We start from the raw sequence: 23,436 nt of genomic DNA, 5'->3' as shown, positions 1-23,436 counted from the left end.
TATTCAGCTTACAGAGTAGGTCACAGTGTAACACCCAAGTTATCCGAAACTCGGCATGCGTGAATATATGAACTTATATTCGGTCCGAGCTGGTTGTATCTGGGGAGGATCCATTTCCCTGCCTCATGTTATGAGATAATATCACTTCCCAGCTGTTAAAGCAAGGTGCCTCACCTCAGATTCTCCCTTTGGGCCTGCATTTAGCTGAGTGCTGAGGTAGGTGTGAGGGAGAGCGAGAGGGAGAGAAAATCCCACCAAACTTTTCCAGCAATGCGCCAAGCCAACCAACTACAGTCACTTCTATAAAAGTCCAATCAGTGGTCGTGGCATTGCACAACTCCATCCAGCCCGTGGCATTTAACTTGGGATGTGAAGCTTCCATATTGTTGCTTACCAATGGAGACACGTCATTTGGCCCTGGTCTAGAGTTTTCGGGTAACCACACAAGGACAAAAAGACCTAGTCCTTTGACCTTGAGCGGTTCTGTCAATGATTATGATTACAGTTTAATTTTAGGAACAAGCTGCCAAGGAGTTTTAGTAGTACACAGGTGCCAACTGTTACGGCTTGCCTGTAATCTGTTACGGATATCACTGAACGCTACCTCGTTACGCCTGTACCATTGATTGCTCTGTATACCCCCCCCCCCCAAAAAAAATCATGGCACATGTTGAGAATGAACCAAATACTTTGGAGATGATTGTGTTCGTTTGACAACACACCACAGAGGGTGAGTCCTTCTGCTGGTGGCTCCAGTGACGTATTGCTCACTTGTGGGTTGTGTAACCTAGTAGACCAGTCAGACGTTAGCCAAAGGCCAAAAACTTTAGATGAACCCCAATTTCTAATACGCGGTCAGTTAACACGATTAAGGAACGGGAATTTTGGGTGCCAGTCTGAGTTATAATCACACATACATAAAGCATGTTTTTAGACTGTGTTGCATTCTGTGTGTTCCTGTGGTGACATGCATTGTAAATTTAATATACCGGTACTTAATGTTACTGATGTCTCCGTTAAATATTTAGTATCAGGAATAATCGTTTCCCATAGTTGTCGGCTTTTCTTATCGGTTGCAAATTTTACACCGTTTACTATAGTGTGAGTGCCGTGCTTACACACTAATGTTTCACATCGGTTGTGCTTCTACTACCTCTTCATCGTGTCAGGAATTCTGCATGCATGATTGTGTAATAATGTGCGATTTGCTTGGGCTGCAGTGCAAACACACTCCTGAGATAAATCCACGGTCCAGTGCTACCGCTGTTGTGGCACTGGGGCCTTTCCAAAGAGAATGAATATAGCAGCTGTTCTGGTATTACTGGGAAATGCTACTTAAATATACTGAGTATCCCACATATGAGCTTTTAGATATATAGCTTCCTTCTGTACTCGACAAATAACATTCGATGCACTTTTGGGTTTGACCAATCTGTTTCAGTACACAAATGAATAAAATATAACTATGAAATACTTTGTTGTAATTATCCGATCACTGTTTTGTTTTCTTGCTTTAGTGAAATGGAGGTGCTTTTCGAATCTAGTCTAAAATGACACTTTTTAGGCAAAATCCAACATTTAATAAGGTTATGTTGGAGTTGGCAGACTTGCCATTGTATGTTGGACATTAAAGTCACAAAGCGTTTTGTATTTCCCACAGCCCAGCGCCCTCTACATTTTCCATGTCAACTCTTGTGACTTTGGTGTACATTTTTGAATAGGGTGTCTTTTTGGCTCAAGGTGAGTTGCTGGCCATGTCAGTTGTTAGAGAAGGTCACACTCATGTGATAGTTCATTGAGGGTCTTTGTGTGAGGCAAGAGTAAGCACAAGTGAAACATGAGTGAAAAACATCCAAGCAGTGGACAAATTAGATCCAGAAAAGGAAATAACATTGCTGGTTTCGCGTCCAGGCTGCTGATGCAACAACAGCTTTCTAACTGACCTCAGAACCACAGCCACAGCCACACTCATACATGCTGCAGAAGCCAGAACACACACCAATTTTGGCACGCACAAGCATGCAAAGCCAGGCACCTCTGTGACAAACACACATTGCGTTTGTAGCTGAGTTTATGTCACCCTCCCCACTTGCCTCTAATGGGTCAGTCAGCAAAGTCTCAATAATTTTGTCATGTCTAGTCAGGCACAGCAGAACAGCATGCTAATTCATCTTAATTCATTTTTTCAAGAATGCTGCTTCATTATTGGTTCTGTTACGCATTAGAGTATTCATGAAAATACAGGAAGATAAACATTTGGTTTTGGAAATAACGTCAAAACTCAAGATGTTTATGCCGTATGTTTTACTCTGCCGTGACTGTGCTTAACAGCATACTGGAGAAATAAATGACGGCACCGGTCAGATGCCTTTGAAGGATTCTTTCTGCACTATTTAAAGGACGCTTTTGCTTTTTAGTTAGTTCTGGCTTCACGATGGGAAATTTGGGAAAATGCCGCAAGTGCAAAATGAAGTTTGAAGTGTGAGTGAAGATGCAAGCAAACAAAAATAAATCTATTCTGTGATAATTCTGGGGAAGCCAGAAACTGTGAGCCATGCTTTGTTTATTCAACTTGAGTCCATGGCAGGGCATGTCCAACAAGGTAGGTGCCCATCCTCCCCAATGTTGCATTCAAAACTTTGGACAAAGTTTTGAGGAAGAATGCTTTGGGAAGAACCAGCACCTGTTCTTCCAATGTGCTAAAATGTTGGAGATGCACGGAATTGCAGACTTTTGTCATAGGTGATGTGGCTGTGACTGCCCGCCCTTATCATTCAGAAGCTCCAAATTTTGTTGCTGAATAGACGATGCGTTACAATAATTTTGGCTGGAATTTTCAAATTGTTAACACAAGCAAAAAGGTTCTCGCTGCCCCGCGTCTCCTTTTGTCTACGCAATGTTGACACCATTATATGCACTGGTTTGCTTCCTCCCTTTCAGATGCTCTATTTAAAGATGCAAATTCAACCAGCCCAATCATCAAATCAACAAATTGATGGATAACTAGTTTTAAAATCAGAAGTCAAGAATAATGACTTGTTTAAACATTGTTTATATTAATGCGATCGGGTTTGGTAATGAGAACATGTTTGCAATATCAAATGTTATTTTGGTTTACATATGACAATTTGAAATTTTTGTACAGACTTTACCAAGCATCATGGAACTTGACATGCTTGATTTGCTTTCGTGGCCCACATAAAATTATGTGGCAGGCCAAATCTGGCCCACTGGCCCCGACTTTGACACCTGTGATCTACAGTATGTGTGAACAATTTGGGGGAACCCTTCTTTTGCATGTCGGTTCCTCACTTCCATAGAGTTTTGCTAGATGTGTTTGTTTGGGGGGACTGGACTGGTCCATGCAGAGAGAGCTCTGAGCTCTGCCGCTTCAATTTTGCAATGAACTAGAATATGAGCAAGGTCGTCTTGTCCAACAATATACACATGTTTTACTTGCATATGCTTAATGCTTAATGTGTTTCCTAAATGTCTGCTTGTTTTTGTTACAGGTTATGTGCAGAGCCTGATTCGACGTGTGGTAAACAATGTGAATGTTTTGGTGAACAATTTGATATTGAAGTACGTCGAGGATGACATTGTGTTGTCAGTCAACATTACTTCAGCAGAATGCTACACAGTAGACGATGTGTGGGAGAGGGCCTTCATGGACGTCACTGGTAAGACGACAAATTTTATCGACAAATTTTGGTGTGGTAAACCTTTCGTACACTCTTCAGAATAATTTTGTAGAATTTTTTTCTGGGCCAATAATTGCATATGTTGTTTTTATAGCCAGACAAGGGTAATGTTATCAGTGTCAGTCAGTTTTGATAATTGGTTCACCAGATGAATTAGTTTTCATCCACCCTGTAGTTTTATTGTTCGTGAGGGAGGCTCGAGCAGCTATGCGTGTATAGGGATAATAAAAAGAAAAAAAAAAATCACTGTGTGGCTACCATCACCAGATGACATCAACCCTTTTGACCAGCTATGGAGCATCCTTAAAATGAAGGCCTATGAGTATGGACATTTGGCAATTGATTCTGGCATCGTCAAATAAGATCCAGGTTCAATTAAGGATTTCCAATTTCAGTGAATGAGAGAGTTGGGATTCTCATGAGGTGGCTCTGAGATTAACATGTAACTGTGCTCTTTCTACAGCTCCAGAACTCGTTCTTCGGAAAGTGATCAATTTTTCAGATTGTACTGTGTGCTTGGACAAACGGAATGGAAGTGGCAAGATCGAATTTTACCAAGACCCGCTGTTGTACAAATGCTCTTTCCGAACACGTCTTCATTTTAGTTATGACAACATCAATTCAAAGATCCCCTCTGTCATCAAAGTAAGCAAAAAAAAAAATCTCTGTCTCTGTCTCTGTCTCTGTCTCTGTCTCTCTCTCTCTCTCTCTCTCTCTCTCTCTCTCTCTCTCTCTGATATATATATATATATATATCTATCACCAGTGCTCCACTCTGAGTTAGTTATATAAAAGTGTCAACATCTGGCCGCTCACAATGCTCTTTCAAAAAGACTATTTTTCTCCACTTTACATAGTAATCTACTAGTTGCCACTCAGTGCTGCTGTCAGTCATGTTTAACCATTAACCAGCAATGTTTGTCAAATTAGAAAGAAACAATAAAAACTTTTACTTAGTTCACAGAATAAAAAATATTATCTAGGTCTCTTGAAATACAGATCGAACTATGACCCATCAATGAATACTTTGTTACGACACTTATTTTGTGAAGGAATTACAAAATCATACTGTACGGCAGGGGTCCATCCATCCATCCATCATCTACCGCTTATCCGGGGCCGGGTCGCGGGGGCAACAGCTTTAGCAGGGAAGCCCAGACTTCCCTCTCCCTAGCTACTTCTTCCAGCTCTCCCCGGGGGATCCCGAGGCGTTCCCAGGCCAGCTGGGTGACGTAGTCTCTCCAGCGTGTCCTGGGTCTTCCTCGGGGTCTCCTCCCGGTGGGACATGCCCGGAACACCTCACCAGGGAGGCGCTCAGGAGGCATCCGAATCAGATGCCCAAGCCACCTCATCTGGCTCCTCTCGATGTGGAGGAGAAGCGGCTCGACTCTGAGCCCCTCCCGGATGACCGAGCTCCTCACCTTATCTCTAAGGGAGAGCCCGGACACCCTGCGGAGAAAACTCATTTCGGCCGCTTGTATCCGGGATCTCGTTCTTTCGGTCACGACCCATAGCTCGTGGCCATAGATGAGGGTTGGGACGTAGATCGACCGGTAAATTGAGAGCTTCGCCCTTTGGCTCAGCTCCTTCTTCACCACGACAGACCGATACAATGTCCGCATCACAGCAGACGCTGCACCGATCCGCCTGTCGATCTCTCGCTCCCTCCTGCCCTCACTCGTGAACAAGACCCCAAGATACTTAAACTCCTCCACTTGGGGTAATCTCTCCTCCCCGACCCGGAGGGGGCACTCCACCCTTTTCCGACTGAGGACCATGGTTTCAGATTTGGAGGTGCTGATTTTCATCCCAACCGCTTCACACTCGGCTGCGAAACGCTCCAGTGAGAGTTGTAGAGCCCCGTTTGAAGGAGCCAACAGCACCACATCATCTGCAAAAAGCAGGGATGTAATACTGAGGCCCCCAAAACGGACTCCCTCAACGCTTCGGCTGCGCCTAGAAATTCTGTCCATAAAGGTTATGAACAGAATCGGCGACAAAGGGCAGCCTTGGCGGAGTCCTACCCCCACTGGAAACGGTTCCGACTTACTGCCGGCAATGCGAACCAAACTCTGACATCGGTGGTATAGTGACCGAACAGCCCGTATCAGGGGGTTCGGTACCCCATACCCACGAAGCACCCCCCACAGAACTCCCCGAGGAACACGGTCAAACGCCTTCTCCAAGTCCACAAAACACATGTAGACTGGTTGGGCGAATTCCCACATACCGTCAAGGACCCTGCTAAGGGTGTAGAGCTGGTCCACTGTTCCACGGCCGGGACGAAAACCACACTGCTCCTCCTCAATCTGAGGCTCGACTTCCTGACGGACCCTCCTCTCCAGCACCCCTGAATAGACCTTACCAGGGAGGCTGAGGAGTGTGATCCCTCTGTAGTTGGAACACACCCTCCGGTCCCCCTTTTTAAAAAGAGGGACTACCACCCCGGTCTGCCAATCCAGAGGCACTCTCCCTGTTGACCACGCGATGTTGTAGAGGCGTGTCAAACAGGACAGCCCCACAACATCCAGAGCCTTGAGGAACTCCGGGCGGATCTCATCCACCCCTGGGGCCTTGCCACCGAGGAGCTTTTTAACCACATCGGTGACTTCAACCACAGAGATAGGAGAGCCCACCTCAGAGTCCCCGGGCTCTGCTTCCTCCAAGGAAGGCGTGTTGGTGGAGTTGAGGAGGTCTTCGAAGTACTCTGCCCACCGGTTCACAACGTCCCGAGTTGAAGTCAGCAGCGCCCCATCCCCACTGTACACAGTGTTAGTGGTGCACTGCTTCCCCCTCCTGAAATGTCGGATGGTGGACCAGAATTTCCTCGAAGCCGTCCGGAAGTCGGCTTCCATGGCCTCACCGAACTCTTCCCACGCTCTGGTTTTTGCCTCGGCGACCACCGAAGCCGCGGTCCGCTTGACCAGTCGATACCCGTCAGCTGCCTCTGGGGTCCCACAGGCCATAAAGGCTCGATAGGACTCCTTCTTCAGCTTGACGGCATCCCTTACTGCTGGTGTCCACCAGCGAGTACGGGGATTGCGGCCACGACAGGCACCAACCACCTTACGGCCACAACTCAGATTGGCCGCCTCAACAATAGAGGCACGGAACATGGTCCACTCGGGCTCAATGTCCCCCGCCTCCCCCGGAACATGGGAAAAGCTCTGTCGAAGGTGGGAGTTGAAACTCCTTCTGACGGGGGATTCCGCCAGACGCTCCCAACAAACCCTCACGATACGTTTGGGTCTGCCAGGACGGACTGGCATCTTCCCCCACCATCGGAGCCTACTCACCACCAGGTGGTGATCAGTTGACAGCTCCGCCCCTCTCTTCACCCGAGTGTCCAGAACATGCGGCCGCAAATCCGATGATACAACTACAAAGTCGATCATCGAACTGCGGCCTAGGGTGTCCTGGTGCCAAGTGCACATATGGACACCCTTATGTTTGAACAAGGTGTTCGTTATGGACAATCCGTGGCGAGCACAGAAGTCCAATAACAAAACACCACTCGAGTTCTGATCGGGGGGGCCGTTCCTCCCAATCACGCCCCTCCAAGTCTCACTGTCATTGCCCACGTGAGCATTGAAGTCCCCCAGCAGAACAAGGGAGTCCCCAGCAGGAGCACTCTCCAGCACACCCTCCAAGGACTCCAAAAAGGGTGGGTATGCTGAGCTGCTGTTTGGTGCATATGCACAAACAACAGTCAGAACCCGTCCACCCACCCGAAGGCGGAGGGAGGCAACCCTCTCGTCTACCGGTGTGAACCCCAATGTACAGGCACTGAGCCGGGGGGCAATGAGTATGCCCACACCTGCTCTGCGCCACTCACCGTGAGCAACTCCAGAGTGGAAGAGAGTCCAACCCCTCTCGAGAGAACTGGTACCAGAACCCAAGCTGTGTGTGGAGGCAAGTCCGACTATATCCAGTCGGAAATTCTCTGCCTCACACACACCAGCTCGGGCTCCTTCCCTGCCAGAGAGGTGACATTCCATGTCCCAAGAGCTAGCTTCTGCAGCCGAGGATCGGACCGCCAGGGTCCCCGTCTTTGGCTGCCGCCCAGCTCACATTGCACCCGACCCCTTTGGCCCCTCTCATGGGTGGTGAGCCCATGGGAAGGGGGACCCACGTTGCCTCTTCGGGCTGTGCCCGGCCGGGCCCCATGGGTGTAGGCCCGGCCACCAGGCGCTTGCCAACGAGCCCCACCTCCAGGCCTGGCAGAGTGGGGCCCCGGTGACCCGCGTCCGGGCAAGGGAAACCTTGGTCCATATATTGTAATCATCATAAGGGTCTATGAGCCATGCTTTGTCTGGCCCCTCACCTAGAACCTGTTTGCCATGGGTGACCCTGCCAGGGGCATAAAGCCCCAGACAACTTAGCTCCTAGGATCATTTGGACACGCAAACCCCTCCACCACGGTAAGGTGACGGCTCACGGAGGGGTACGGCAGGGGTATCAAACTCATTTTTGTCGCAGGCCACATTATAGGTACCCTTTCCTTTGGAGGGCCGTTATGACTGCGAAACCATATAAAGAAGTCAAGGATTATGGTTGTTTGAACTATTGTTTTAAGTTACTGTAATGAGGGACTTGGCAACAAGAAAATACTTACAATATCTCTCTTATATACGTATGAGAAGTTGAAATTTTGGTACAAATCTTAGTCACCATCATTGAAGCTTCCATGTTTGATTTGCTTTCGCGGGCCATATAAAATGATGTGGGCCAGATCTGGCCCGAGGTGCCTTGAGTTTGACACCTGTGCTGTACGGTAAGAAATAACCTTGACAAAGACTTGTTCTCATTGTATTACACGGGTGTTGACTTCGTAACCTCCTTTTGTACTAACTTTGTCTTAGCGCAATATATTTCCATTCCCATTCTACACACTGTCAGACAATTAGTTTTTGGCTTTTATCTGCAGATAACACAAACTAATTTTTTTGTCCAACCAGAGACGAAATATCGTCTTACCGTTCATACGTCAACAAACACCTGTTCGGAAATTTAGAAAGCTAAACACCCCTCCCATGTAATCATCTTGACTGTGTGTTATCCCCCACAATAATAACTTGGTGTGAAGATGTTTCAGCAAAAACCTAGTTTGAGTGTTTAATAAAATTTCACTACTCAAGCCATCATCTATTTTTTCTTATGTCTCCTTAGATCCAAACCATGGTGGATAGCCTGAAGTTGTCGATTACAGATCAGCAACTTCCCATGTTTATCCGAATTTTGCAACTGATTATTGCGCTCTACTATGGGGAAATAGGTGGGCATAAAGAAGCAGAACGAGAAGAGGGAAGCTGCCATGTCAGGGAAGCTGGAACAAATTTACCTGGTGAGTAGGATGTCTTTTGAAGTCCAATTCATCTTGGTTTGAGGTATTCCATTTAAAACATATTTTTTTGTCACTGGTCGTTCATTTTAACGTTGTAAAAACAAATTTAACTCTCGAGCACTGCAAATATCGATTCTAATTTCCAATAAACATCAAAATAGGACACTTGTGGCCAAGTACTGCAGTATACACTATGGAGTCATGAACTAATAATGCTCTTCAAAATTGTAGTCAATGAATGTAATATACATAACTCGGGATGCACACATAGCCCTTTTTTAGGTCTCAGTACTATGTGCATTACTTGTGAGAACTTGATATTGCCTTTATCTTGCTGTTGTGATAAGCATGTGCTTAATTTTGATCAAATATATGTAGTATTGATCAAAAACAAACTTTTCTTGAACATGGTTTACATATTACTGAAATATGCGATGACACTCTTCTGAGGAACAGCTTGTCGGCACTGACATTTAAACAGCCGGCTGAATATATTCTTTTCAAGATTTGACTTGAGTACAGTATTTGACGGGCACTTCAGTTACAGTATGTGGTGTCTCAGTCCGAAAGCTAGTACACAGAATAAGTAAAGGAATACATAGGTAAGAGACAAAGAAGAGCGGGGCATCTTCTAATGTGGAATACAGGTGCCACGTTACCTTTGAGTGTTAACTAGCTAATACAAATAAATAAAAGACTGCTTCTTGAGAATACCACAATTATAAAATTAAACTAGAAAAGGCTCCAGTGCGGGCGGCCCGGTAGTCCAGTGGTTAGCACGTCGGCTTCACGGTGCAGAGGTACCGGGTTCGATTCCAGCTCCGGCCTCCCTGTGTGGAGTTTGCATATTCTCCCCGGGCCTGCGTGGGTTTTCTCCGGGTGCTCCGGTTTCCTCCCACATTCCAAAAACATGCGAGGCAGGCTGATTGGACGCTCTAAAATTGTCCCTAGGTGTGAGTGTGAGTGCAAATGGTTGTTCGTTTCTGTGTGCCCTGCGATTGGCTGGCAACCGATTCAGGTGTCCCCCGCCTACTGCCCGAAGACAGCTGGGATAGGCTCCAGCACCCCCCGCGACCCTAGTGAGGATCAAGCGGCTCGGAAGATGAATGAATGAAAGGCTCCAGTGCGTCATCATGCAGCCACGTAGCACAGGCGACAGCATTCGAGCGCATTGGTGCTAGCCAGACAGCTTACCGGCCCCGTGAGATGCCGCCCGTTGCCTCCTGGGCATTCGTTATACAATTTGCAGCGCATATTCGCAGTCGGTTTTAGCAAAATGTTGTCATCCCTGTTTACCTTAAATCTCATATCTCCAACCTGTTAACATGACTCCACCACTCCAGCTGTCCTGAAGGTATATGTCAGGCTGCTTAAGTGGTAAATTAACCCCCGCCACCCCTCTCCACACACACACGCACGCACGCACGCACGCACCCACACACACTTTTCATTTGACAGAGACATGCACAGAAACATATGAATTTGATTAATTGAACACACAGACACACACACACACACACACACACACACACACACTTTTCATTTGACAGAGAGACATGCACAGAAACTTATGAATTTGATTAATTGAACACACACACACACACACACACACACACACACACACACACACACTTTTCCTTTGACAGAGAGACATACACAGAAACCTATGAATTTGATTAATTGAACATGCAAGGGAGAGTCAGAGCTCGAGGGGTGCATATCATCGAGCACCCCAAACTAAGGACAAATTAGTTCCTCCAACAACTGGATCCCATTCCTTTTTCTGTCCATAGCTGGACTGAATTGGTCACCCCCAAGTGGCTGGTCCCGAAACCGTCATCCGTTTTTCCCCTCGCTTTTTATAAATACAATGAGAGGGTGAGTTTGACCGTTGTGTCTTCCTCCTGCTTTTTCCAACAATGTTTAACTGAACACAGACCATTGTCATCAAGCTTGAGCCCTGCATAGAAGGATCAAGTGAAGAAACAAGGGCAAATCAAACACAGACCCATCTCCTAGTTTCTGATTTGAACCTCATAGGAAATCACGCTGCTCACATCCTGTAGCCAACTCAAACACACATGGTCCTGACTTCACTTGCTGACGTGTGCACACTGCATCACGCACAATGGCACCCTGATCAATTGCCCACGTGAAATCAGGTTTGATTGTCACATGGCCAGTTTTGGGTTTATGATGTTATTATGGAACTGTAACCTTCACTACTGTTTTATTCACATGCTCGTAATTCGGAATGTAACACTTAAATTCAATATGGTTGTCCAAAGACAGCCATCGTATTGTGATTTTTATCTTGTCCAATCAGGGATAGCCCCAATGACTTTTGGCACATTAATGGATTGGTACTGAATGTCGTTCACAATGCAACCCAGTAACCGAAGACACAAGTGGGAAAAAATCCCACCTCCTGCTCATCCTCATCGCAACACAACAAAGTTATCGAGTCCCCAGTCTCAATAGGCCAACACCCTTTTTGCAGCACTGACAACAAATAGAAAAGGTGATCATCAGAATGGAGGGAGTCCGGAAAGAACAGAATTTATTGTAGCTTCTTCAGTTTCTCCCACCAGCCTTCTCCCTGCCTGTAGGCCGGGAACTTTAACTGTAAGTTGGCAGGGCTTACTGTTTGCTTTCCAATGCCAGATGTAAAAGTTGGTGTCATGCTCCTACTATTTGGAGCCTCTGAGAATAAATTAGTATCCTATCACAAAAATATACAAAAGGGGACCAAGTTATGGAACCCGTGCACCCTCAGAACTTGTTTTCCTGGAAGCAATCGACTGAGTAAAGAGAGACTGGGTGTGTGTTTTCTGAGATAAGATTGGGAGCAATTTTGGCCTGTACATGAAAATTAGACCCAAACCCCCACTCCCCACCCCACAACAGTAACACCAGAATAATTAGAGCTCAAATAATACATGATTGAGTTCAGTAATTCCCGACCAGGGCGCTATGGCATTGTAGAGTGCCACCTGAGATCATCTGCTGGAATTTATCCAGTTGCACTTGTTCCAAAAATATAATTGATTCTTTTCAAATATATTTGTCCATATATTTATGCAGTGATGTCCAGTGACCGGTAGAACCATGTCACGTTAAATGTCTGAAGGTGCAAGACACCAGTGTAGCCGTGTTGCCAGTCGTACAACAGAATATGTCATGGTTTCCTGCTAGTATAACAGTTTTGTCTTCATGTGAACAGATCCAGATTTAAGTACGCAAATAACAAGATCGTCATTTCAATACTGTATTTATTCTCTGTGACATATTTCTTTGGTCCTGTGCTGTGAGGCTTTTCGAATGTGAAATGATTGGCTCAAATGGGGAGCGCTGTTTAGTTCGTCTGGCACATTTTGTTTGGAAAACAAAACAACAGCTAATAAATGTCTTTTGCCTTTAATAGGTTGTGGATACAGCCACACAATGTTATGTTGACTCTTAGATAGACTGATCTTAAATGCAGTGTTTCCAGCATTGCACAATTACAGTATTCAGTTTTTTATCAATGACTGCAAAGGAGCATTACAACATATATAGCAATTTTTTTGTTGGTTATCCTCCGTCAACCGGAAAGTGTGTGTGTGTGTGTGGCAAGCTCTCGATACAGTATGCTATGTGTGTAAAAGCCTGGAGTTTGTCCAATGACTCATGCATACATTTTATGCTCTGTAGTGTGTTTGCAGTGAGAGTTTGCTTTGAAGGCGTGCTTGCTGTCACTTTTCACACAGGCCCTTTGAATGGACCAGACTGTCACACATATCGGTTAGAGGCCACGGGCTAATATCAAACGTCATATGGCTCACATATGTCAGGGTGATGACATGTCATGATGTTTTATATTTAACAAAGCATATTAATTGTGTGATGTAGTAGACTTTAAAAAATGTTTATGTATATCAATAAAAATAATACTCTGCGTTTTAATAATTTGCCAAAAATGGTTTCTCATTATAGGCCTAGCCAATGTTCAAAATGTAGGTGATTTATGCATATACTTTAGTTGCCATTTTCCCTTCAGGTCATTTGCGGACTCAAGATGTCCTTTCCGTTATTAGGTTCTGAATAATTTTGGACTAATGTGTACACATGCATTTTTATTTCAATTTGTGGAATCTTCAAAAAAAAAAAAAAAACCCAACAGGGGAATGTGCATATATCAAACCATGCGCCAGAGTCGGTGCAGTTCAGGGTTTGCGCCTGTGTCAGGTGAACATAACACCTTTTCCTTCCATAAACATACAGGGACATCTACTGGCCTTTGAGGGCACAGCCTTTCTTCCATTTGTCCTCCTAGGTCTGTCTCAATGTCAATCAGATGGTCACTCACTTATGCAGCCACTTGATATTTAAGCTGAGGAGCAATGTGATAGGTGTTAAATGCTGCTCCTGGAGCCCCATTTTGGACATTGATACGCCTCCGATTTTTGTTATTTTAGATTCAGCCACTAAAGCTTAGGCTGAACTAATGTGGGAAACAGTGGTCATTTTATTTCTGCAGATGCAGTCAATCAGCCCCACATCAGGCTGGGAATTTTTCCACTCGCTACTTTGGATTAATACTTCAAAGTCTACCTAAGCCGCTGTGTTTTGATCATTTCATTGGTAATTGCGCTTCTCTTCTGATTGTCTCATAATTCAAACGTAGGCTTCGTCAGTCTGTGACATGAAGTAGAACAGCTTAACTTGTTGAAATGACACCTCAAAGGCTACCACAGGGTGGAAAAAGAGACGAAATTGGACAGGAACATTGGAAGAGACAAAGAGATATAACCCTTAACTGCCAATTCACCAAGTGAAAGATTTAATTAAAATATGTCAGAATTTCACCCCCTCAGCCTCTGGGATTCCTAAGCAATGACCTCACGGACAGTATTGTTTTCCTGCAGAGGACATGAAGCTGCAAGGAATGGGATTACACATTCTTGTGTATTGACATCAGCTTCCTCTTTCTCCATCTTTATGGAAATAGAGTTGAAAGGTCGGTATCAGAGAATGAACAGCGTGGTGTAGTTTGTTCAAACTTGCAAACAGGAATTGCATTCAGAGGCGACTTACTCACCATCTTACACCCATATGTTTTAGCTTTGGCTGTAAGAGTGTTTTTATTTTCATTTGATTGCAGTTCAATAGTTACTCACGGGGCTGGGGAACGAGCTGGCCCGTGGGTACCTTAAATCCGCATAATAGATAAAAATGCATTAGGAAAAAAAACGAAATCCTTGAAAAAAATGGGGACAAACCTTCAACAAGCGTTTTACACAAAAGAAATTGTTTAACCCCCCCCCCCCCCAAAAAAAATCCAGGAAAAAAAATATTGAAAAAGAATCTACAAAATGGGGACTTCATGACTACTGAACTGCTAGTATGCGGAGTCCCCTGTATAAAACTTGAAGACAATGGCAAATTGATGTATTGGGTACAGAGACGCTTGGTTCTTTTCCCTGAAATTTGATCTGAAAACGTCACGTTTAAAATTTTTGTCATATGAGCATTTGTCTGCTCGCGTTCCTGTTGGAGCTTGTAATGCAAGCATTTTTCTGTCTATCATGTATGCTGTAAAGTGCATGTGACCCTGAAGAACCTCCAAGGCAGAGGTTCTAAATTGGCCCCACCCTGGGACCCACATTTTCCAATGGTCATTAAGTCTGACCCTTTGACAGATGTCAAACCAAGCTTTTGAAAACAATTGTATGTCAAATTGAGTCAGTGAGGAAGAACATGACAACCGTATAAAAGGGAAGAGAATTACGGTAGTACTAAAATTGAATCGATTAAGCACCACCTCAAGTAATGTTATTGAAACAGTCCAGCATTTGATTTACTCCATGTTGGGCGAGAGTTGACAGGTCGTATTTACACTTTAACTGGTGGTGTCACTGGCGAATATTTTTAGAATTGATTAATTACATTGATTCATCGCAAAATTGGATAAGGCGTGGTCCTGCATTGAAGTGCATTTTTTTCTGATTTCTGTTGAGTAAACACTTAGTTATTTGGTGTAGTTTACGGCTTAAAAATACAACAAAACCACAATAATGCAATGTCACACGATAGGGATGTTGTTCTTGCCAAACTTTTAAGACAGATTCAGTTACTGGTTCAATTATTTTCCAAAATAAAAAACAGATGTTTTTGTGTCTTATTTTGACTAAACACAAAATTATTCTGCTTACATAAAGGACTACAGAAATCACTTGAGGCAGTCAAATAATGGTTCTAAAGGATTACTCAGTTATTCAAATCGCCGTCGATTAGTTGGATAATTGATGAGTTGTTAATGAATTTTATAGTGCTGCTCCTTTCTGATGTATACTGTCAGGAGACATATTGTTTCAAAAGAAATGCCACGTTCGACATCAGAGGCATATTTAAAGATTTCATTCCATTTTTGACTTGCTGACCATGACCTCCTTTTGGGTCCTGACTCCCACTCGTCATTCACTGCTGTCATTGTCTCTAGAGGTTGTGCTCTTATTGACATATTTTCATGAGATAAAGTCCAGCGTTACATACTTGGACTAACCCTTCATATTTTGTCTCACCACTATACACAAGACTGTACAGTTGAATTAATGCATGCTGTTTTTTTATTATATTTCTATTTTAGGGATGGATATGGACATCGCAAACCAAGTTCCAAGCCAGTACTCCAATCAAGAGTTTTTCATGGACTCGGGCCTTTCACCAGATGGCAACCAGGGATGGGTGTCTTGGGCGTGGTCATTTGTTCCAGCTATTGTGAGCTCTGAGGAGGGCGAGGAAGGTCTCTACCAGCAAAGAGAGACGGGGAACATCCCAAACAATCCCCAACAGCACACACCCAAGGATCCTATCGTTTCAATAGGCTTCTACTGCACCAAGGCTTCTGTAACATTTAAGGTAATTTATCTTTTGCAGACCTGGCTGGTAGCGTGTCTATTTTTTTTATTAATTTTTTTTGTGTTGATAAAACAATGAGTGATATTTTATCATTTTAATGACTGAGTCATATAATCACTTTATCTACTATTTTTTATTTCCTAATTGAAACAACATATCCATACATACACATGTAACCGCTTATTTCTCACAATAAATACATTCAATTAATATTGAACTTAGCATGTTGGCGCGGCCCTCAACAACCATTTGTTTCTCACATTGTCCACCTGTGGTCTATTGAAAGAGTACTGTAATGAAAACCCGAACTGAACTCGAATCCTGTTTAAAAAATGGAATGCATGTTTCCATCTTCCCAAAGCACCACAAATCCAAATAAAATGACCAAATTATTTCAGTGTGAACGGTACAGCTTTGCATTTGTTTCCCCGTGTTTCATCAGTAAGTACTATATATGTAGTTATAAACACTTTCACAGGAGCGTCACTTATTTGCAGGAATTCGCTGTTCGCGGTTGCGCTCAGGCTCTATCCCTTGCAAATACTGGCAGTCCACCGTATCTCAAAGAGGAGTACCTACCTCATATTTTGATTAAATATATTTATTATACTTTTTAATGAGGCAACGCAGAAACAAAATCACTTATATGACACGCTATAATGTGAAGTAATCACCTGACAGATCACGTTAAAATAATTCATCACAGCCATTAATGTTTAAACTGCTGGGAAAAAAAAAGCGAGTACAATCCCAAAAGAAAATTCCCAAATTGCGTCCAAAGTGTGAATGTTTTTTTTAGCCTGCTTATCTTCAGCAAACATTGTCCTGGCTTTCTTGTGGATCAACTTTACAAGACGCTTTCTTCTGGGAAAGGCAGTCATGCAGACCAAATTGATGCAGTGTGCAGCGTCTGGTCTGATTACTGACAGGCTGATCTACCCCCCGAACAATCGAACACAAAAGGGTTATGTTGTATAATATCATTGAACACATAATAATATATCTTTTTTTTTTCTTATCCTTTTCCCCTCAGAGGTCACGGCAGCGTGTCATCCTTTTCCATCAAAGCCCATCTTCTGCATCCTCCTCTCTCACACTGACTCCCCTCATGTCTTCTCCTAGTACATCCTCTTGCTCAATTTCCTGGCAGCTCCATACTTATCACCCTTTGACCAATATATTCACCATCTCTCCTCGTGACGTGTCCAAACCATGTAATTCACCTCTCTTGAACTTTTTCCCCAAAACATCTAACCTTGGCTCTCCCTCTGGTGAGCTCATTTTTAACCCTATCCATCCTGGTGACTCCTAAAGAGAACCTCAACATCTTCGTTTTTGCCGCATCCAGCTTTTCTTCTTGTCGTTTCTTCAGTGCCCACTGTCTCTAATCCGTACATCATGGCCAGCCTTACGATCTTATGAACTTTCCCTATCATCCTATGCTATAGCAGAGACTCTTATGTCGCATATTGAAACACCCCTGATACTTTTCTCCACCCGTTACAAACTGCTTGAATTTATTTCTTCACGGCCTGCTGGTGGTGCGGGGACCACTGTTCTGCGCTCCTGGATTTTATTTTAGTCATGATGGTAGTACTTAAAGAACTTTTGGAAAAATAGGTTGGTACTTGGTGTAAAAAGTCTGACAACCGCATGGCTATTGCACCTTCATGTAGACAAAAAAAATATATACGTATAAAAAAAATCATATACTCAGAGTGGATTATGTTATGCGGTGCCATATTAAACTTCTAGTGACCAGTCTGAGAGTGCCAGAATGAAATTTACACGCCTGAAACCACCCGCAAGTCCTGGGACAAATATGGACATTTTCATAGGTGGCCCTCACTTAAGTTGCTCGTAGTTGTTGCCAGTGGACGTTAATGGCTGTGTTGAATTATTTTCAGGCGACAGTAAATTTGCACTGTTATACAAGCTGTTCACCGACTATTTTACATTGTAGATAAGTGCCATTTCTTTAGTGTTACTCCAAGGAGAGATGTAGCGGATTAAATAAGTTTTTGGTACGTCACTAGTTTTCCCACTAAATATATAATAAATAAGCTCAGAAATTAATGTGTGTCAGAATGTGAAGTGACATACTAACTAGTATTTATTCAATAGTTGGTGTGCCTTTGTTAGTCACACGCATTGTGTAATTGTGGCACTTAATGCAGGTGCGAACTTGTTGTCTTTGTTCAGCAGCTGCTTCTTTGGGTCACTCAGCGGACTAGGCTCACATGAACAGTTATTACATGCTCAAAACACACTTTTGTGCTGAAAATGTGCTTTTACGTGTTTGCATTTATGACACAAATCTAATGTCATACTGTAGCATCACCAACCAGCAATCTGTGTACACTGGTGGCACTTCTAACCCTGGAAAAGTTTTTTTTTTTTTAAATGGCTTACTTTAATAGAGATGCCGCGCCGCATTGTGGCCAAAGGTAGAATTCGGGTTGATTATCTATTAGCTGGCCTCTTGACCAGCCTCATCGTATAGCTAAGCGAGCTAGCTCACTGGGGAGACAGTCTATCCTGGGCTGAAGTTGTTTAACCCTCTTCATTTTTTTTCTGTAGCATGTGACGGAGGCACTGTTTGGCTGGTAGCAAATCAATGACAAAGGCGTTGAAGCTTACCTGCTTAACAATTTATTTATTGCTCGGTAGCTGACTACTACATGCATGCACGTCCGGGGGTATTGTTTAAAAAAGCCCGCTTTCTTCCACATGCCGCATGCACACTTCCCCCATTTAAGTTACAACACACGCAATAAGTTTTAAGAATTGTTCGGATCTGAGTCTGAAAATAATGATTCAATGTTTGTTTTTCCGTACCTTTTTCCATACCTGCTTGAATCCCAATTCAAATCGCCACTGATTCATGCACAGCCATAGAGAATAGAATCCCCTAAAATTGTGTGAATAATTGAATTTGCAAATGCTAATATGTGGGCGTCCCACTGTGCTGCATGTAAAAATAAGTGTAAACGTGAGAATGAGATTTTTTTTTTTTTTTAATGCACATGAGGCTCCATTGTACTCTATGGGTAATTTAATGATTGTAGATATCTTCACGTGGTTAGAGCCCCTCTTCTACGACATCTTTGGTTTCTAATTCATTCCTTCTCTGCACCTACACCTAAATATAATGATTTTGAATTTGAGTCCTAAAGAACAGTTTGGTCCTCAGGAAGTTGTAGCAGTCCTCTTTGTTTCGTGTGCAGCGCAGGCGAGGGTAGGGAAACCGCTAACTGGCGTCTCGGGTCACGTTAATGTTTTAAACATTCTATGTGGAATGATGACTGTTCTGAGACAGATCCTAATCTTAAATCCTGCCATTTCAGTCAGAATAGTTGGAATTCATCGATAACCCTCAGGTTCAGCCAATCAGATCACATTACTACATTTGTGCATGCTTCCGTGCGTGCAGACGTGCATGCATTTTTTTAAGTAAAGACAAGGTGCTTTTGTTTAAATTGGAATGAATTACTTTTTGTCTCGAATAAATGCAGACATCCCAAAATATATTTATGTTTACATCACATCTCCTTCCTTTTAGTAAGTGTTAGGCAGAGGGTACCGTTAAATATTTGTAAAATGCAGTTTGAAATGGCTTGAAACCAGAGGGTGTGCTTTAATTGCTGACGAGATACTCTCCAGTTTTCTTTGCTCAGAGAAATAGGCTGTATTCAAAATCCACGTTTACTGCTACAATTAAGCTTTCCTCTTTTCAACTTTGCTTGCCTCCTAAACTTTCATCTGTTATTCTTTTCATTTGGCATTTTTATTCCAAGATGTTATTTTGTGGTATTTTGTCTGCGAACTCCACACTACATATGCTGCCACCTACTGGACGCTGCCACTTGCTGGACAAATTTTAACTGATTTAACAAGCAGAAAAGCGCGATCCTTAGTCATAGGCTGCATCAGACCCTTGTCCACACTATGGTACAAAAAAAGAAAGATAAAATAAAATAAGGAAATTACGTATAAATGTGTCATGGGTAGGCGGCCATCGTGGGTTTTCAAGGCATGTTTCTACGTTATAGGGATTTAATTTGTTGGTCGATCACTCCCCTCGTACCTTATTCTTCATACATTTTCATGCTTCTGCACTCAGACTTGACATACAGCACAAAGTTTCTTCATTCGCGTATTTCAGTAACCTCCTTGCTTAATATCGCATGCAGGAATTTGCAGGTTAGTCCTCACGTGATTAATTGCAAAGGGGAGAGGAAGGCTTTGCGTATGATGGAATTGGCTCCATCAGTAGGGATAATAAGGCACAGCTGCTTCTTGTTCTGCACCTGCTTCCTGTGCTAAAGTTGAATGGGTTAAGGCCTGCACAATTCTACTCTACACCCACATTTGTTACACCAGCCAAACTCTCAAGCATCACTGCTCTTTCTTGTTGCGTCCAGCTAGCTTTGACCAGATGCTCTTTTGCACTCTTTCTCCATTCGTACTTCAGTATGAGGAGTAAACGTTTTGCAGAGCAATCACTATTTTATATTAACGTTGGAATTTTGAGGGGGGGGGGCTGTAGCAGTGTTCTGATTACCGTTCCCCAAAGAGCAAATCAGGGCCTCCCAGAAAACTTGATAGGAGTTGGTGCAGTGCGATTTGTGATTTGATGAAAGTACTTGTCGTAGGTCAAAACATGGTCAAGGAAATGACCAAAAAGATCATTTATGTTTCAAACAATATTCTGCAGGGCCGTGAGACTTTAAAATCATGTTATTTTCAGAAGTCAATTGTGACTTACAACATAGTCAGTGATAGGCACATGCTTTTAGTTTTGTTCACAATATTAAAACAATTGCATTTTCTTTTTTCAGGTTACATTTTTTTCTTGAAACATTAAGACTCTTCTTGGATTATTGGACACAAAACATTTTTGCTTAGTACTAAAGGAAATAAATGCCTAGAACAGTGAAGCCTGCAACTAAGTTTTTTTCTATTCTTTCCCTAATTTTTCCCTTTCATGAAACTCACTTTTGAAAAATAGTTTGCTCTATATAGTATTTTCAAGAGCTGCTTAGTTTGAAAATCCTCTGAAAGGCCTCTCTCTACTGTGTCAGCTGACAGAATCCCAGGCAGAGAGCAGCTACTACAGTCCCCAGAAGGTTAAGTCAAAAGAGGTCTTGGGCTTGGAACAAGAGGGAATCACTCTTGAGGTAAGACTCGTCTTTATTTATACTGCAATTACCCTCCAAAATTCTTGAGAGTTAGCCTGTATAACTATATTTTCCCTCCATTTTGATCCTCATTACTTTTATTTCGTTTTAAATTGCTGCTGTATTTACTTTGGAATAGATAATCAACATACTGTACTTCCATCTCTACCGGTATTTATAAAGCCTCCCTGGTCACTTATCTCTGGCCGGTTGTGAGTAGAGTGAAATAATCTGCCCGAGTCTGATCATTTCTGCATTTCTCCCTTGGTGTACCTTTTTCTCTGATTACCTGGTTGGAATTGAAATGTATTTTCTGTGTTTAAACTTTCTACCAGATGTTGTAATTCCACAACATTTCCAAACCCAATTTTAGTAATTTATGCTTTTTCTGGAACATGTAGTGAGTAGTCTGAACGCGGACCAAAAACGAATAGCCAAACGATTCTGAAAGCTAGGCCTCCTAATTATTGCGTGTAGTAAGATGTTATGCTCGGTGTATACTCTCCTTACTGTAGTTTTCGGTTTGGTTAACATCACGAATGTTGTGGGGGTTTTTTTTCAATCATGACTTGTTTCCTTTAACCTCTAGCAATTCCAGCTCCATTTAAACTTGTCAAAAGTTTCATGACTTGTTTGAGAATATTTTGTAAAAGTGTTGAAGTATTTTGGTTTGACACCTGCCCCCCCCGCCCCCATCCCCCTTTTCATTTTAAATATCAGGTGCTTATGAAAGGAGAGCCCTTCTTTGACTGTCAGATTGGCTTTGTGGGCTGCCGGGCTCTCTGTCTGAAAAGCATCATGGGAGTGCGGGATTTTGAAGAAAACATGAACCGACCTAAAGAGGTAAGACAAATCTCAAGCCACCAATAAAGACCAAGAAAATTTTGTGTTTGTGTGTGTGTGTGTGGGGGGGGGGGGGGGGAATTGAACCCGTGATGCAGCGTTTCTTTTTTCTTCAATGTACCGTGTGCCTCGTTTAATTGCATAGCATTAACTTCTTCAAAAAGAAGTAGACATGTATTGGTGTCTACCTACAGAACCTGAAAGAAAGACCAGTCAAATTCTTCCCTTAATTGGTAAAGTGGAACCTAGAGTTACAAACGTTTTTTTTAACGAACTTTTCAAGTTTGTGACGCAATGCTGCTGCACATTGCAAATGTCTCCATTGTGAGACAATAAAGGAATAAAGGTTTTATCTTAATAAAAAAAAAAATCTGCCTCAGTTGGTTACGTTTTGTTATGCGAACCGCACGTGTGTACAGATCAATGCTTTTCGTGAGGTTACGCCTGGCTGGAAAGACCCTAAAAAAACCCCCAACAATTTACCGATCATTGTCTCAAAAACAGTTGGGTCTGCAGCCGGAGGTTCACCTACATATGCTTCTTCCAATAACAATTCTCAAAGCAGCCACCTACATTTGTAATATATGTGCAAATTCAAAACAAAATCCACACTTTGTATGATGCAGTTCTGTAGAGTATTTAGTGTGTGTGCAGTATTTTATGGGAACATTGCTTGAAAAAAAAGAATACCCCCTGATTACCAGTAGTTTAAATTTGTCCTGTGTAGAGGACATTTGTGAACCTAAATATCTCCCACCCAATGCATCCAATCGCATTAACTCCTTTTGTTACTCTAAAGAGGACATTCAGTGCTTTCCAATGATATCATATTTGTAGGGGTTAGAAAAAGTAAGAAAATAGCTTCCCTCAGTGCAGCACTTTTTATGGGAAGAGGAAAAGTAATACTTTTTATCAAACACATTTTGTCTTGATATGTTGTTGCCATTTTAATTATACAACTCTTATGAACACGTTCAAGTGTAGTTTTAAGTGTATTTGAGTCAGTTTTAAATGTATTTGAGTTTTAAGTGTATTTATATATATGTATATATTAAAGCTGTCAGTTTAGCGCGTTTTTATTGGCATTAATTTAAATGAATTTTAACAGGATTAAATTTTTTATCGCGAGATTAACCCGGCACACGTCACAAGCGGATGTTACGTTGCTCTATAAAAAAACCAGAAACAAAACAACAAGCGTGCTGCAGAAGTCCACGCCCATGTCTGTTTTGCCAGCCACGGCAGCGCGAGACACCGAAAACGGATACTTAAAAGAGCTTATGAATGGAAAGTTTACTTTTAAAAAGTTGCCATATTGCTCCACTGACAAGACCAAAGTTATCTGTTCTTCTCTCTCTCTCTGTATCATACAGGTATACGATGTATGCCACTGACACGATTGTTACTTGTTTGGAACTATTTTGTATGGAAGGTTACAGTATTCTGTGTCCATATAAATAGAGCGGGT

The 23,436-nt window shown here is 42.9% G+C and overlaps 1 protein-coding gene across 4 annotated transcripts in view; it reads left to right on the top strand.

Moving 5' to 3' along the window:
- LOC127601436 (intermembrane lipid transfer protein VPS13B-like) overlaps window positions 1-23,436 on the top strand; it is a 344,543-nt gene that overhangs the window by 19,099 nt on the left and 302,008 nt on the right. For all 4 annotated transcript variants that reach the window (XM_052066676.1, XM_052066675.1, XM_052066677.1 and 1 more), the window contains 6 exons: window positions 3,513-3,680; window positions 4,165-4,346; window positions 8,871-9,045; window positions 15,674-15,945; window positions 21,030-21,125; window positions 21,846-21,968. In XM_052066676.1, the coding sequence (XP_051922636.1) occupies window positions 3,513-3,680; window positions 4,165-4,346; window positions 8,871-9,045; window positions 15,674-15,945; window positions 21,030-21,125; window positions 21,846-21,968 (1,016 nt within the window). The remainder of the gene's footprint in view (window positions 1-3,512; window positions 3,681-4,164; window positions 4,347-8,870; window positions 9,046-15,673; window positions 15,946-21,029; window positions 21,126-21,845; window positions 21,969-23,436) is intronic.

The sequence above is a fragment of the Hippocampus zosterae genome, chromosome 5 (genome assembly GCF_025434085.1).
Source record: "Hippocampus zosterae strain Florida chromosome 5, ASM2543408v3, whole genome shotgun sequence".
Taxonomy (NCBI): domain Eukaryota; kingdom Metazoa; phylum Chordata; class Actinopteri; order Syngnathiformes; family Syngnathidae; genus Hippocampus; species Hippocampus zosterae.
The sequence above is the reverse complement of the archived record's forward strand: the minus strand, read 5'-3'. Positions and strand labels throughout refer to the sequence as shown.